Source organism: Prosopis cineraria, unplaced genomic scaffold, assembly GCF_029017545.1.
Source record: "Prosopis cineraria cultivar Desert tree isolate PC_DT_omini unplaced genomic scaffold, ASM2901754v1 PC6, whole genome shotgun sequence".
NCBI lineage: Eukaryota > Viridiplantae > Streptophyta > Magnoliopsida > Fabales > Fabaceae > Prosopis > Prosopis cineraria.
In genome coordinates this window covers 14,381,379-14,393,263 of record NW_026555337.1, presented here as the reverse complement: position 1 = coordinate 14,393,263, position 11,885 = coordinate 14,381,379, and the positions used below count along the sequence as shown (strand labels likewise).

Here is an 11,885-nt window from a genome sequence, read left to right as displayed (position 1 = left end):
ATATAATTAGTTCAACAATTTACAAACAATCTAATTATATAATAAAAAGGTACACAACATGTCTTAGCAATATAACAAACAAATTTATAATTATATTAATATATCCAAGTTTTCCAAGTAGTCTAATAACAAGGTCCAACGATTACTAATCTTATAAAATTATTCTAACAATTACCAATGTTTTGGCATACTAAATTCAAAACAAAAGATGACCAATCTTTAACTATAAAATATATTAAATAAGATGTCATAAACAATTAAAAATTATCAAAATCAAATAAAATTAAATTTTCATACATCAAATGAGACAAAAATTTTATTGTTCAGATGCTAACTAGTTATTGATCCACAAGAAGCTGTGACAGTTGATTTAAAAACACTACATCTTATTATTTACTAAAATTGTAAATGAAAAGAATAATTTATAAGCATGGCATTTGATATAAAAAACGTCACCTAAAATCTTTGGCTTTAATATTAGTACTATTTCGTTTTTAATTGCTACAAAATGTAGTAACGAATGGTTCTAAAAATCAAATTTGAAATAAACAACTTTAATCAAGTTTCTTCATGAAAACTCTGTTCCTTCTCTCATTCAACTAAACCCTTTTTCTCTTGCCTTACCACTGAATGCACTCGTCGTCCCTTAGTTTGAGAATTGATAGTTGGTGTCGCCATTGATTACGCACGTCACTTGCACAATCAGACAATTCCCATCTCTTCCTCTCCTCTCTTCTTTCTTTAATTATGGGTTTAGCCCATATAATAAAATTTCCAGGATGTTGTTACGAGGTTAGACTTGGATTTTTTTTTTGGTTTTGTTTGAATTTGTGGCCGATTGAAGAATTGAAGGTGATGAGGTTGGAATCGTTAGTGGTTGTATGTGATAATATTGGATGAGGAATCATCGTCATTATAGAGATAAGGGTAAAATCCAAAGAGGATGAGGTTTAAAATTGTAAGGGGGAGAAGAAACAGGTGATTGAGTGATTGATGATCAGCTACTAATAAAGAAGAGAGGGTTGATGAAAAAAAATTAAAGATTAAAATAATTCATTCAAATTGAACTTCAGTTATTTTAAAAAAATAAATGCCAAGTGCCACCTCAGATTAAAATTTTGCAAGATGTCCTGTTTTGGTTGGTTAGAATATAAATTCTACAAACATTATACTAAGCTTAAAATTCAGATTGGCTATGAAATTTTGGTTTCTTCCATCCATAAAGCTTAAATTTCTAAATATTAAACAAATTATTGATTCGCGTGAATATTATGTAAATACCCAACCATTGCGCACCTAACATTTTTCAAAGTACTTGTTAAAAAGTATTCATTCTATATTTGTCGATCGAAACGACTAAACAATTACCATAGCTAATAAGAATTCAATTTAGATACTTCAGAATGTATCTGGAAATTCAGTAAATTAATTCAAAATATTAACTGAGAATTCAAAGACAATCTCTGGAGATCACATCACACGACTATACTAGAAAATTAAAACAACAATTAAACCAGAATAGACTAAACTTAGAATCTTAATTTCCTCCAAAAAAAAAAAACAAAACAAAACAAAACAAAACGAATCACATCTTCGTTGTACAATCCACGGGCTTGAATGAAACCGTCTTTTTCTGAAGATCATATCCAACAAGAAAATTCATCTGGGCCACGTTGCCAAAGATGGAGCCAGAAGGATAAGCCTTGAAAGCGAAGCAAACGACGTCGTCAGAGACCTGAACGAAGGCATTGAACGAGTTCAACTTCAAATCTGCACCTTTGAAATGAACAGTGATGGTGGGGACTTCAAAGGAATTATCTGAAGGCAATCTGTAACAGAGATTCAATAGATCTTGAGGAACCCTAGCACGTTCAAGCTTGATCTGTGATGCAACTTCTGATTCCAGATTCGAGTAAAAATCTTCAGGTAAAAGTGTCAGTGTTGTTCCTGAATCGATTATTATGTTTCCCTCTGACACTGCTCCATCACCTTCATGCATGAAATAATAAACCCTACTTAGTCTTTTCGCTTATATATAGTCCCATAAATTCTTGAAAAAAAATATAAAAAAGGTCCCTCACCAGGCAAAATAAACACGTAGACAATGCATGGGACGATATTAAGTTTTGCAATTCAGATGAAAAATATGACGAAAAGGAGCGAAAAAGAGATTAAACCCAAAGCATTTTACACAAATAATTAACCTTCATGCAATAAACCCTAATTATTCCATTGTAGATAACATGAAATAATATTGCACGACACAATTATTAATGTACAGATTTTCCCTTGAAAAATATCACTCCCTCTTCAAAACTTCCACAATATTTAGAAGCATGTAATATTACTAGACGATAAAAATTATTACAACAAGTTTTTTGCCAAGAAAATGAACGAAAATGAAATATGCTATATATATGTAATTACTAAGAATGAATTGAATCACCTGAAGAAGTGAACTCGAATCTCTTGTCGCCAACACTCATGGCTTCCAACGTAAGAAGATAGAAAGTGGACGTGCGTCCAGGAACTATAGGAGTAGAGACAGTACCAGGACCCGAAACGACAGCGTTTTGACCGAAACTCAACTTGCTCGTGTTTTTATCAGACGTAAGTGGAACCAAACAGTACGCGAATTTTCCATCGATGGAAGAACCAATCTGTGAGACCAGCGAGACCGAACCTCCTCCAAGTCCAACAATCCCAGAAGTCTTCTCATTAAAAGTACCCCTGTTACTAAACCCACAGCCAAACACGGTCTTCGGGAACGCCACGCGGCGGCCGCTGGATGACCCAAGTGTGATCGTGTCTATCGCTATGTCTCCATTCGAAGTCGAGGAATCCCCATAGACTGCGTTGTATCCACAGACACTCGAAGCATCGCAGGTGGTCTGTCCTACGGAGGAATGTACGGACGAGCATTGTTGTGAAGAGCAAGGAATTTTCTGGAAGGTTCTAGAATTCCTTGGGTCGAACAATGGTGCTGTTTGGTTGTAACACTCATCACAGGGCTTACACTGAGTCCAAATTAGGTCACTGCCAGTGTCGGCGATCCCAAAGATCTCGAACGGCGGCGTGCCGACGGAATACGACATGACGTATTCGCCTCTGACGGAGACGACATCGGACTCAGCGACGTCGTTTAGGGACTGATGATGATCAGCTTCTGGGAAGAAATAGCTTGCATGCAGGGTGGAACGGCGAATGGCGTCGTGGATGTATTGGAACGGCATCGTTTTGGGAGTGGAGAGGGGTGACTTTGGTGAGTCACGGTGGATGAGGTCGACGGTGAAGCCGCCGTTGGAGGACTCAGAGAGAGATATGGTGAAGGTAAGGAAGAAGAAGGTGATTGAAAGAACAGAAAGAGTATAAGCTTTTGCCATATTTTGTGTGTTACGTTGAAGATATATGTAAATGAAGGACCAAACGTTGGTTATATATAGAAGAAATAGACATCGCAATAATGATGGAGGAGAAAATTAAGGGTTTCAAAATTAATTACGAAATAATTAATTAAGAGATTTTGATTTTGCTTTTCATCGTTGATGATTTTCTCTCTGTTTTTTTTTCCTAAGCTGATTTTATAATTTGATCATAGCATCAAAATATTTTATTACACATGATATATTTTGCAATTTATTACATAAGATTACATAAGATATGTTTTGCTTTTTAGATTGGATTTATGTACACACACACACGGTGCATGCAAGAAAATAAGTCAAAGTTGTATAAAGTTGCCGGTAAAGAAAGGTTGATTAATTAAATTAAATTTAAATATTCTAGAACAAACCGCTTATTATGTTTTTTCATTGGATATTAATTTTATGTTTTGATACACAATAAACAAATTTTCAAGTCATACATAAAAATATTATTACAATAAAAAAAAAGTAAGATCCAAATCTTTCAAATTAAATTTAGATTATCACGATAGTGTGTGTGTATATATATATATATTATAATATAATTCAAATTAAATTTAGATTATCACTATAATATATATATATATATATATGTTATAATTATAATTATAAATTATGAATATCCTAAAAGACATATACAGAGAATCCGGTCAAGAAAAAAATCCGGAATCATTGATTGGTGCGTGGCTTTTTACGTGCCGTTCTGTTTTATTAGGCTTTTGAGTTATAAACATTTGAACATAGGATCAGATTATTATCATAATAAATTATAAATAACTAATTATTCATTAAATATTAAGTAATTCACAATTAACAGTCCTCTTCAATCGTAAGATGTACAGTATCTTATTTCTTAAAGTTTGAATTCTGATTCATGTCAGCTTATAGCAATAATTAATAAGCATTATTGGCCAAAAAAATGATATGCAGATATACATACATACATACATAAAATTATTTACTCAAAAAGAAAAATCTTCCATTTGAATTTTAAATTAATCAATACAATATTGGATACTCTTCTTATAGTTTCCATTTTTGCTGTAGTTTTAAGTTAGATGAGGCTCATTTTAATCGTCATTTTTTAATGGATGGGATGAAAGTACTGAGCTTCAAAATTAAGAATTTTTTTTTTCTCCGGAAAAAAGAAGAAGAAGAAGAAATAGTTTGTACTTTGAACCATGCAAATTGGTCAGTATTTTGTTGTACGAAAATTAGTAATAGTAATCAGTTGACTTTTTTTAGTTTGATCAAAATATGATTACGGATTTACGATTAGAAAATTTGGAAACAAAAACTAAAAAGGAAGGAAAAGCATAGATCGAATATTTGTTATCTTGTTGATCAAAAAAGAATATTTTTTGGTCTGAAATCTGTGATAAATTTATATCTATATGTCGATTTCTTGAGATAAAAAAAATAATAAAGCGAGCACGGCGAAGAAAAATGCTACCAAAATTAGTTGTCTTGACTCCCGAGTTCTATCTATTTTGTTTTGTAATTGTAATAAAGAGTGAGAAAAAAGTATATATTTGTTTGCACTCAAATTGTGAACATAGAGGTCCTGAACTAATTCAATTTAATTGACTTTGAAATAGTTACATTAAAAAATATTTATAAAGTCTTAGCTATTAAATCAAAACCATTACTCATGATGAGCGATAGAGGAAGTATTTTATGAACAATATTGTTATAGTACGAATTTAGAGGTGGAGATATCTGTCTTTTAAAATTGTAAAAATTATACTTGAAATAATCAGATGATAAATAATTTAATAACTATATATCTTGAAGGTCAAAAAAATCACAATCAAAATAAGCTATTGCATGTAATATATTCACTAATTTATCACATATGAGGTATTTTGTCTTTTAGATTGGATCTTGTTATGCTCATATGTGTGCATATACATATGACATATCAATTATAGATTGTTTAAAGCAAATTTAGATGTAGATCCTTATATGTTTTTACTTAATTTAAAATGATTTTTTTTTTTTACATTTTCACACAAAATAAATAAAATTTTAATTACTCCCCATTTAAAAAATATACATAAAATATTTTTAATTGAATCTCACTTCTCAATAAAGTAGTTAATTGTATTTAAATTAATACTATCTTTTTATATTTATTTTTGTTTATTATAAATACTTTACAAGAAATACATATTAATTACACATTTAAAATAAAAATACCTTATATTTTTAAACATTTAATTCTTTAAAAAAGTGCGTTATATTTTTTAAAGGAGGAAATAGTTATCTAAAAAAGATTATTTCAATTAAAAATTTAAAAGATCAAAAATAAAAAAATAGTAACATATATCAAGACCTTTCAAATTAAATTTAGATTAGATTGTCCAAATGAAATGCATACATTATAAATATGCTTATTATTAAATATATGCAAAGAATCTGGACTTATGATAAATGCCATCCGTTTTACTTTTAGGTGTTTTAAATTTTGGTTTTTTGGTATTTAATTGTATGAATCAAAAAGAGAGATGCGAATATTTTTGACAAAATTAGGGTATCATTGGTGCATGAATATAGTTTCTAATTAATGCCAATTATATGCCACTGTTTCATCTGTAAACGTAACGTTACATCTCTTTGAAAATTGGGGTCAGATTATCATAATTAATTATTAATTAATTAATTGGCCTCTTTAATATCCGTTAAATGCGAATTATCTTGTATTGTAAAAGTTTGGAATCTGAATTCATATCAGCTTAGTATATACTGCATACTATTATATACATACACGCGCACACACACAAAGAATAAAATAGAAAAGAAAATGCTGGTAAAAAAAGAATAGAAAAGAAAATTACATTTTCCTCCTATTATTTTCTTTTTCACAATAAAACTTATAAAAAAATATACTGACCCTCCTTCTATTTTGCTAAAATTACAGGATGTTCTCTCCATTTTAAAACCTACAATTTAGTTCAATCTTAAACATTGTTAGAAATATCCTGTTAAATATTTAAAAAATTTTTAATTTTTAATTTATAATTATATTAAAACTGAAATTTATTAATTTTCCAGTTTACAATTCAATTGGTTGATCTAGTTGGTTTGGTAGAGTTTTTAAAACTATATTAAAAACTACATGATTATATCATTATTCATTTTGTACAAAGCTTTGCTTTGTCTGCGTCTTATTAAATGGTAAAATTACCTTTTAGCCCTTCACTTAAGTTGTAGGAGTGTCAAATATTTGGTCTTAATTCAAAAAAAGTAAAATACAGTGATTACTCTTTTATTACGATTTAATTACTCAAATCTTCCATCTATTTTGAAAAAGCATACCAACCTCCCTTAAAATTAAAATATATGTCACACAAACATCTTTGTATATTTGAGATTTATTTTCATCCATCCAATTGTTAATTGATGGTTAAACTTTTAATTTGATCAAAGTGTCCCTCTTTAATATAAGAATCTTCTAAAATTTTATATTTTTCAAAAAATTTTTTTGTACACATCTAAAAAATATGATAAATACATTTTCAATTTTTATTATATTATAAAATTTATTAATTTTTATCATATTATAAAATTTTATTATTTAAATTTTTATCAAATTTATTGAAACTTATTTATTTTTGTTTTTTAAAATTTCTAAAAACATATTTTTGCTCACCATATAACATAACATGAAAATCCAATAGATTATATAAATAATGTAAATATAATATTTAAAATTTGTAAATATGTTTTTAGAATATTTGTAAAGAAGTTAATGGATTGATCTAAATTGTGTATTTTTAAAATAAATGAGAGATCTGTGTTACTAAGGCAAAATAAAAGATTGGTTATAATATTTTACTCACTTAAAAACATTTATAATTAAACATATTTTCTAGTGCTGTAGATGTCAGAGAAATAATAAGTATAACTTAACATTTTTTCTAAAAAACATATATTTATGATTTTAACGTTTTAAAACAAAAAATATTGGAAAAAAAACGTAATTTTTTTTTTTTGGATAAACAAGGTAAAGTAAAGTAGCATGAACAATTGAATATCTACAAAATACATGGAGAATGATTAAAAGAATGCTATTCTAGACCAACCCATCTTTGATGGACGACCCCATTCGTCAAAAGAAGATTGGGCCTAGTTGGGCTTATTTTCTTTTTTGGTGATCCAAATTTTTATCAACACTCAATTTATAAAAATTGTCAAACTAAATTCTTACATTTGATTTGGTTAGATGATTTTGAAGGAGAGGGAAGACAAATTTTCTCCCTCCCCTCCTCTTATTTTTCTCTCCTCTGATTTGGGTGTTTTGGAAGGGATGAAAATTTTGTGACTAAATTATCTTTATTAACTTTGCTGCATTTTAATATTTACCACTGTTTTAATTAAATAAAAATACAACACTATTTATATCATCCTATTATCGATTATTTACTACTAACTATTGCATATTTATATTCAATTACAATCTTTATATATTCTTCTATCAAAAAGTAAATTAAAATTAATGAAATAACAGGTTATGTCATTAAGATTAATTAAATAACGTTTTTTAAAACTATTACAAGAATATGTTATAAAAAATTTTTTGGCCTTATATCATAAATAAATGAGGTAAAAGATTTTACGACTAATTTTTTTTAAAAAATATGATATAAATATTTTTATAAAATAAATAAAATAAAATAACATAAGTGCATATTTATCAATTTATAATTAGCCAACCTTTCCTTCCTTTCTGAACTAAACAATAATGATTAAAATACCTCCTCTCCTCAAACCCCTCTCCTGCCTGCCCTTCCCTCTTTCCATTTCCCTTCCCCTTCCACTTCCCACACTAAAACCAAACACTATGTTAAGGTGGTTTCTCTTCACTTAGTGAAAAGAACATTGGAAATTTAAACTATTTGATTGGATTTAATGATTTAGATTTGAGTTTTAAAATTATAGATTAATTTATACCATTAAAATTTGATACGAACATTTTAAATTTATAATAGAGGCATAATGGAGAGAAGTAAAGAAAAATCAAGTCTTGCCCTGCATTATCAAGCCATGTTGGGCTTGGTGTGCGCCTCACTTACTCAAAACATGATTAAATTAAAAAAATACACACACCAACAAAGGTTGGTTTACTAATTGATAAAAATTTGGTTCATAATCTATAAAAGTTGATGGACGATTTATAAGTGTTTTCTAAATGTCTTTTGAGTTAGAGATATGTCTGGTTTTTAATGAACTCCCGAAACAATACTCACCTAACCTTTAATATATACATACATACATATATATATATATATGACACTAAAAAAAACAATTAAGAAGACCTCAAATAAATTGTCAAGTTGATGCAAAACAAATTCGTCACGTAAGCAATAATGCATCTCATTCATCGTCATCGATATGATAATAATATTTGAATTTTGTTTTGATAAAATATCAACTTTTCAAATTGATTCCTCGTAATTATTTCCATATAAAAGGAAGGATTAACTAATTAAGGTTTTAATTTCAAAACTTGAAAAAAAAAAACCAACTGGCCAAGTGGGCAAAGTCAAAATGGTCTATTTTAATGCTAGTTTAATTTCCCTGCATATTGTAGCTTAAAGAATCTTTGATGTTACAAATAAAGTTGAATTTTAGTAGAATAAGTTATCGTGGTTTAAATATAAAGTAGAAAATGTATTTAGGAGTTTTACTCCAATTAAGCATACTTGGTCAAATATGACTTAACAGTACTATACTTTAGATACCTATATTGGGGGATAAACTTGCATGGGGCTTAAAATATCACACGATAATTTCATGGAGAATGACAATAAAATACTTTTAACATATGTGAATGATATTTAAATACCACAAAATGCAATAATTATTATTAATTAAATGAAGAAATTATCTTTTAAATTTTAGGTAACGTAGCACCATAAATTTTAAATTTATTTATTGTGTAAATTATTTTTTTAACTTTTGAAAACGTTATAATTTAACTTCTGTCGTTAACAAAAATTAATTTTAACCATTAGATGACTAAAAATGATATAAAAATATATAAAAAATTACACAAAAAATAAAAAATTACAATAAATAACTTAAAAATTACAGACAGTAAACCCAAAAAATATAGAAAATGACTAAAAAAAATTTGATCTTTTTTTCTAATACAATTTTGGGGGTCCTTTTCTACAATTGTTGATTAATTAACAATTACCGTTAATTTTTATTGATGGCAAGGGCAAGATTATACCTCTTTTAAAGTTTGAAAGAACAATTTGTATAATAAATAAGTTTAAAATTTATAATACTATTAAACCTAAAATTTAAGAAATAATTTGCTCATTTATCCATATTATAATTTAGTCCTTAGAAACTTGTTTGGCATTTCAATATTTTGTGAAATGACATATTTACCCTCAACTTCCATTGCCCTGATCTGTCTGCCATAGGACAGAATACCAATCTAGAATTCCATTATTTCAAGATCTAGGTCTCAATATAATCTAGACTTAAACTCAAGAAAACAAAAGCAAACATGAAATTAAAATGGAGAAATAATAAAAAGCAAGTATGAAATTAAATTAACCGTTGGCGACACTACCATATGTATCATATTATTGAGAATTTGTTATGCTTTTTACATTTTAATTAAAAATAACTATAATATAATTGTATATATATAGATAATATTTTAATTAAAATAGAATTATCATCCCACAATTGAACTATCTTATGATTCAATTGAGGAATAAGTGTCGATTATACGGTAATTATCAACTTTGATTTGTTCATAATGAATTTTTATGATTAATAGTAAAGTAATAATAATCTATTCAAACAAATATCATTTTATATTTGGTAATACTCGAATTAAGTAATAATATTATTTTATATGGTCCAATAATATAAGTTGTTGAGACATTTATAATGGCCTTCCAGTGGTTGCTTCTTTTGATTGCGTCTAAGAACAAATTTTTATTCTTATATAAACGACGAGCAGCAAAATATTATAAGACTTTAGACGTTCAAAGAACATGAACGCACGTGAAGCTTCCAGATGATGAAACTTAGTTTATTGTTGCAGGTAAACTTTTAATATTTTTTGCCAAAGAACTTGTGCACCAATCCAAATTTTTTTTTTCTAGTACAAAGTTCACGGACATTGTGCAAAATATAAAGGAGAATGATAATAAAGCCTCAAAATGATAGTTAAGTCTCAACAAAATTTTTAAAAAATAAGTTACAAACATTAATCCAACCAATTGTAAACAAGAATCTCAACTATAAATTGAAAGTTATTTTCAAAATTTAAATGTCTTCTTTATAATTAAAACTCCTGAATTTATGACCATCTAAATTAATATTTACAACTATTTTTTTAAAAAATTTTATTGGCCGACTTATTTGTCATAAATTTATTGTTTAAGGACTTTGTTATCGTGTTAATTAGTTCATTCGAAATGATTGTGATGGTCCAATTATACATAATAAAATTTCTAATATTCTTGATACGATAATATGGCGGTGATTGTTTGAGTGCTCTCATTGCAGATTAGTGAGATTGCTCAATAGAGTCACATTGTAAGGTGATTCTTGGGTATTCTTCTCTCCATCAGGATTTCAGTTGTTATACTTGGGTGGAATCTAAAATATTTTATAAATCATTTGATCCAATTTCCCTTTTCATCAAGAACAATAATATATATACCCCACAAGTTGCTGCTCCATTATGATTAATAGACTCATCTATACCTAATTGAAGCTTGAACTTTTTCAAATGATAAATTTTTGAAAACTGGGCTCAGTTTTGTGGCTTTAAAGACAAGGGTGGAGACAAGGGGACCAGCAGTGGTCACGGTACCCCCTAACATTTCAATTTTTTTAAAATAAAATGTAGGGGTTATATATAGTTGACACATTATAGAAGCCTTGAGATAGTAAATAAAATTCTCATTTCAATTCTATATTAGTCTTTTACACATGTGTAGTCCTATTGTTTTAGTAGTTTGAAGATATAATTACCATATAATCTATTTATTTTTAACAAGATAATGTTACGGTTACTCTTAAAGCATTAATGTCATTTGATTTTGCTTTTATTTTTATTAACAAACTTTGTCAAGCATTGCAATTGAAATTCAAGATATATTGAATGTTATATATTAGAATTAAAAGAATTTTCACATCTAAAGATTAAAAGATGGATCATGGATATATAAGTTTAAAAATATCTAACCAAATGGCTTAGTTATTTTAGTAGAGTATATTATCTTTGAGCATACTTAATATAAAAAATCTAAAACTATGGCTTGATATTTAACGTAAAATTATTTATTCAAATGTTAGAGGTTATGATTAAGATTGTTTATTTAGAAAAAACAATTACCTTTTTCTGTAATAACAAGTTATTAAAATTTATCATATAAATGGTTTTTATTATGATATACTTAAATCTTATTAACATAAAGAATT

General features: G+C 27.7%; 1 protein-coding gene across 1 annotated transcript; it reads right to left on the bottom strand.

The window, feature by feature from the left end:
- Positions 1-1,585: 1,585 nt before the first annotated feature.
- LOC129313919 (aspartic proteinase CDR1-like) lies at positions 1,586-3,383 on the bottom strand. Its single transcript, XM_054957311.1, has 2 exons — positions 2,447-3,383; positions 1,586-1,989 (listed from the first exon to the last, which is right to left on the bottom strand). The coding sequence occupies exons 1-2, from the start codon at positions 3,381-3,383 to the stop codon at positions 1,586-1,588; spliced, it is 1,341 nt and encodes a 446-aa protein (XP_054813286.1).
- Positions 3,384-11,885: the final 8,502 nt, after the last annotated feature.

What these genes read in the sequence shown, in the direction of transcription:
- LOC129313919 (XM_054957311.1), bottom strand. Translation starts at nt 3,383, where the DNA reads ATGGCAAAAGCTTATACTCTTTCTGTTCTTTCAATCACCTTCTTCTTC. An exon ending in ATTCGAGTTCACTTCTTCAG is followed by an intron (nt 1,990 to 2,446) that starts GTGATTCAATTC and finishes TCATGCATGAAG; the next exon opens with GTGATGGAGCAGTGTCAGAG.